The sequence below is a fragment of the Typopeltis vanoorti genome, chromosome 25, assembly GCF_054136105.1.
Source record: "Typopeltis vanoorti isolate ZY-2024b chromosome 25, IOZ_Tvanoo_1.0, whole genome shotgun sequence".
NCBI classification, from domain to species: domain Eukaryota; kingdom Metazoa; phylum Arthropoda; class Arachnida; order Uropygi; family Thelyphonidae; genus Typopeltis; species Typopeltis vanoorti.
The window spans coordinates 74,516,582-74,522,581 of record NC_143573.1 but is presented as its reverse complement, the minus strand read 5'-3'; the positions used below and the strand labels follow the sequence as shown (position 1 = coordinate 74,522,581).

Genomic DNA, 6,000 nt, shown 5'->3' with positions numbered 1-6,000 from the left:
TTAAAATTAAAGTGAATAAATATTTATTTTCATTTCATTTTTCTTTGCAATTTTTTTTTTTTGGTCTACATTTTTGTCCATATTTTGCTTTCAAGAAATATGGTAACCCTAACATGCATCCTCATAACTAACATTGCACATTCTTGATATATATATATATTTTTTTTTTTAATTTGTCCTTTTACCTTCTCAAAAGTTAATTTATTCTTTTCAAATCCTGGTGACTATATTTATTTATTTATTGTTTTTGTCAGGATAATATTTATCATAAGTTAGACCAGCCTGGTTGGGCTAGTGGTTAGTGTATCCACTCTCCAGTCAAAAAAGCTGCAGGTTTGAATCCTGCCATGGATGTTTGTAATTGTCTGTGAAAATGCTAGTGGTGGCCAGTAGATGGCATTGGTGTAGTTCTGATTCATTGTAGTTGGTGAAAACAGAGTTGTAGAGTAGGTACCCTCCCTTGATGAGGCTTTGGACTCCTGGAGGTATCACATAATAATAATACTAATAATGTGCATATTATGTAGACATAAAAACTTGATTAGAAATGCTTGTTATAATGCATTTCTAATCAGCCTGGAGGGATGATCAGAAGAAAATCAACTGAATTAATCTTAATTACTTTATAAATTTTGTAAAAGCAAAATTATCTGAATTAAAGAAAGGAATCAGTTTATTTCATCATACCCACAATATAAAATTTACTGCTCAGTGCAATGCTATGTTCGTAAGGCAGCAAAATTAAAGGAATATAGTCACTGTAATGAAATATTTTAAGCAATATAGCATTTAGTTAATCTGAAAATTCTAAACTTTATTTTTATATTTCTCAAAATTTTATTTCAGAAGCTATTTTCCATGCTCCTCAAATAAGACAATTCTACTCTAAAACTTCCATTTCCACATGTATAGATTAATCAATATTAAACAAAGAATACTGAAATTAACTAATTTCAAAAAGAACTGAATGAATAAAGATTGAGGTTAACACTAAAGTTCCCTAACGCTGATATGACACTAGCATTTAAGAAAGAAGTAATATCACCGAAGAATTAAAACAAATTTACAAAATAAAGTTTTTATTCCCACTGTTTTATCCAAATAAATAAGTAATTTCTATTCTTAACCCTAAATGTGCATATGCTCAACACACGCACACACGCGACAGATTTCAAAACAGTAAAAAAAAACTTTAATCGAATGTTTAGTAGTATGCTTTTAATTAAATAAAATATGGTTTTCTAGAAACCTATAACAAAAGAAATATACCTTTCTTCATAATGTTATGACTTTATGTCATAGTCACTGTAAAGATATGCTAATATTGAAAAAAAAATAAAAAATAAAATCCAGAAATAAAATATGAATTTATGACATCATTCTTCTAAAAGTGGTATTACTAAAAAGAGTTTATTTAGCAATTTTTTTTTTGAATGACAAGGCACAAATATTTACATTTTCTATAAATGATATTTTGAAATATTCTCTATATAGTCAATCTTATGGCAAACCCCAATAACTGAACATATCAAGATAAAGATCTACTTTTATAAACACAAAACTGAATTATATAAAAGTGATTTTTAAATTCTTTTCTCAGTTGTAACACATTCACCTCCTTGATGAGTGCAAAGCAATGATTTCATAACATACAATAACAAATATAAAATTTTATTAAAGTATAATAATATATCAATATTAAAACAGCAAATTAGCAAAACAGTGAAATGCAGATGTCACAAAGATAATTCAAAATTTGAACAATTTTGATTGATTTACAATCAGTCAAAACAATTCAAATAAATCATATGCCCATATAAATTTAAAAACTTCCTTTCTTAATTAAAACAGTATTTAAAGACTAGAAATAAAGAAGTAAATACTTTAAGGAAAATACCTTTTCAATAATGACAGCTAAATGGCATTAAAATACTAGTGATTATTTATAAAGTCCTCAGATCAATTTTAATGCATAAATTATTGGCACTTTTCAAATAATAATAAAATTTACTACTAAACCAATAGTTTAACAGCTTCATTGAACAATAGTTACAATTTTAGTGCACATTTTAGAGTGAAATATAGTATTTTTTGTATTTGAAAAACATTTTTGCAAATCAATAATAGTTTAAAAATTAAGCGACAAAACTGAATTCTGTATGTATATAGAAAAAACAACATGACTGCAAAGACTTGTTTAGGATTAAGTAAATTTTTTTATGCATTTTGTATAATTAAATCAAGTCACTAAATTCTATTAAAAACTGTATAGAAGCAGCTATACAAATGTGAATGGATCAGTGTTGATTTTGCATTTCAAATTTTGCTTAATTGATTCAAGTATACATTTTTTCATTTATTACATAAATTAAAAATATCTTGACCTGATATATGAACTTTATTTGCACAAATCTGATAGAGCTTTATTTTTGAAATAGTGCATTTTTAATTAATCAATTGAGAAGTGGAAGATCAGAATACTAGTGAATGAATCCTACTTCTTTTTATTTTATTTTTTGAATTTTTTATCTTTTACTTTTCTTTTAACTATGATTTCACTTGTGTTAGCAAGTTACAAGGATTTTATTTATCAAAACAATATTAAAAAGGGAGATGAGAGATTTGGAGATCTTAGTGGATAAGAAGCTGAAGTTCAGAGAATACATCATGAAAGTTGTACAGGCAACCCAGAAATTTGCTGCTATAATGTAAAGAAACCAAAATGTATGGATAAAGAGGTGATGACAGTTCCACTGTGTAATGCACTAATCAGGCCTCATTTGACTTTCTGAGCAGAGATCTGGTCATCTGGCAATAAGTAAACACTGGAGAGAGAGTGCAGAGGCAAATAAACAAGAGTGTCTCAAGACTCTGGAATACTGAGATTGAACGAATGTAGACTGCATATTTTGGAAGAGAGGAGAGGTGATATGATCAAGACATATAACAGAGGAATTAGTGTACAAGGTAATGGGATGATGGGAGAATAAGAGATCATCCCTGGAAACCGTAGAAAAGTTAATGCAAGTAAGGAAGTGAAAAGGGGATTTTTTGCATGGCAGGCAGTGAATGAGTGGAATGCATCACTGGAGTGAGTGGTGAGTGCTCCATTGCTGCATTTTTTCAAGGCAAGGGGTCTGTGAGTGTTTGGTCTCTTGTGATGGATCTTCAGCCCAAATGGAGAATTGGAAGTAATACTAATACTAAACCATTAAAGAAGCATAGAATCCTCACTGTCTAGAATTATTTTTGACAGACACTTGGGGTCATATCTAGAGGACTATGCAGTTTGTTTTTCCAGTAATGCAACAATTCTCTTTGAAAGCTAGAAATTTTCTACTGGAAACATCAATCAAATAGTATGCTTGACAGAGAAAATTATATTACTGACAAACATGCAACTTAAAATAATGAAAGTAAAATCTGAATTTATTTTTAATCGCACAACACTAAAAAAAAAAAAAAAAAAAAAAAAACCTTCCCACTTTCAAGAAATATTTCAATTATACCATCAGAGTGAAATGAAATGCTTTAAAACAATAATGGTTTTATAACAAAGCAATGTTAAATGTTCTTTAATGTGGAGGCAACTCTCGCCACAGTGAACTCATGGGGGCCAAAATAATACTGTTACAGTGCATTCTCTTTAGCACTGACTGATGCTAATGAGACTTTGGTTGGGGCTTTCATTGCTGTTATTTTAAACAAGTGCAATATAGTGGTGTTCACAGTAGTGAGAGATGACTATATAACTAAATATTGGAATTAGAGACATTAAACTAATCTGAGTGATACTATTGAGCTCAAAAAAAAAACTGGTGATATCAAAACATTAGTAAATTAACATTCCAAATGACAGTTATCGAAGAACACTGTTTTACATATGTTTAGTCAAAAATAACATTCAAATCTTACTTGATGCACCAGACTATAGAAGTAGAATATTAAAAATAAGATTTTCATATATTTTGACCTCAAGGTATCTTTTCAGATTTGTGCAAATATGATATATCAATATATGTAATAAAGCATGCATGCAAGCAGATGCACACAAACAGAAATATAAATATACATTAAAAATGTTTAAAAACATACTCAAACCTACATATTTTAAAAGTGTATACTTATTTAAATTATGAACAAAAATGTTATTTGATAATATTATACTGTATGTGAAGAGTGGAGGTGGGGGGGGGGGGTGAGCAACAGTTTTGATTATGGCATAAGCAAATGACGATTCCCAGTTACTACAGTTATGGCTTATGATAACTGGTTATATTATTACTGCTAGATTTATTTTTAAAAAAACTGAATTCTTCCCTTAAACAAGTAATTTTCTCTTTTAAACATAAATATACAGAAAAATTTAGTTACCTTTACTTTCATTCTCTGAATTCTATTTCTATTCAATGGCACATAGCAGTATCTTTAGTGGCCTTTATAAAGCCATTTCCTCAGTGATTTAGCTTCCTCACTCATTTACACAACTAAAGTTTGACATTTAACTTTCATTAAAAAAATAATAACAAAGTAAAACTGGCTATCACGACAACCATACCTGAGAGAGAACACACAGACAAGGAATTACTGGCACCTTTAAACACTAATGCCATAGTCACAACAACCAATGATAGGTGTGTGATGATAAAAACTCTGAAGTGAACAACAGCTGCAAAAAAAGTAACCATCTCTATAAAATATTGAAAGTTCACAACAGGAAGTTTGTGTCTGGAGTTCTTTTCGTGTGATGTAAAAAACTGTGAACATGACAACTGTTGTACTGCATGCAAGAAAAATGCCGGCTGAACACTAACTCTGCAACAGTGGCAAACAGGCAAACTTTTAGTGAGTGTGGCAGCAAAAATCACAGCAGTTGATTGCATTCTTTCCAGATCTTTTCCATTTCTTGAAATACCTATATGAAAACAAAGAAACCACTTGAATATTAGAAAGTGTGGGAAGAGCAAACAAATAATAAATAAATAAAAATAATAATAAACATAAATCACTATGCAAATATATTAATGTTGTCCATGAATTTATTTTTTCACCTATTTATGAATAGTTAAATACAAAAACAAAAATTAACTTTGGGGATGAGTAGAAAGAAGCCAATTTATTCTATCTTTTTTTTTTATATTTTGTGCATAATTAGCTGGGCAGGGCTATAGGTAAATGTTTTTTAGCTCTAATCGTGACATGCCCTGTTAGATATCATAGCAGGCTATTACTAGCACTACAAAAGATCAATGCAAAGTAACTATTATGTGCATCAACTATCTATTTACAGTTTAACTGTACTGAATGAAAATATCCAATTCTAATTCTGGACTAGCAAGGAAGTTATCTTTATAGGATTTTTCTTACTAATTTCTCTTAATGTGAAATGTGTTCATAATAGGTATAAAGATGTTGGACCATCTAAGAAAGTAAAGGGGAAAATTTTAGTTTAAAGTTAGTCAGATATACTAAATTGCTAGTGATCCTTGAAACTTAATCACTTCATATGTCAAAAGGCCTATGGAAACAACACAGGAATTCAGCTAGTAAGGATAAAAAGAAAATGGAAGTGGAAGAGTGAGATGGGACTAATCATACATTCATCAACAGACTCTGGAATTCATACTGGAAGGATCATAATTACTGCATGTACACAAAATACCAGCAATAAAGACAGGGTAACCCGGTAATAAATATCATTCTTACAAAGGCAGGAAATAAAATTAACTACTTGTATCAAAAAGTCCACATATAGAAAATTTCGTGTGTTATTTGTATCTAGTTATGAAAGAAATAATAAGGCAGTTCAGTAATCTGAATGAGGTAGTAACGTTGGTATCAGCAACAATACATCAATTATGGTCTAAGGTAGACAAACAGTTGAGTAATTGATGAGGTAAAATGGATCCAAAATTATTTTTGACTTTGATGTCTCACATAACGTGCTTTGGCCTGAGCATGTTTAAAAGTCATTTAATTTGATGTGGTGGTGGTGGTGGT

At 29.7% G+C, this 6,000-nt stretch overlaps 1 protein-coding gene across 1 annotated transcript in view; it reads right to left on the bottom strand.

The window, feature by feature from the left end:
* Nucleotides 1–1,632: 1,632 nt before the first annotated feature.
* LOC150092853 (uncharacterized) overlaps nt 1,633–6,000 on the bottom strand; it is a 219,925-nt gene continuing 215,557 nt past the window's right edge. The window contains exon 10 of the mRNA XM_090414300.1: nt 1,633–4,915. Coding sequence (XP_090270426.1) covers nt 4,865–4,915 — 51 coding nt within the window. The 3' untranslated portion in view covers nt 1,633–4,864. The remainder of the gene's footprint in view (nt 4,916–6,000) is intronic.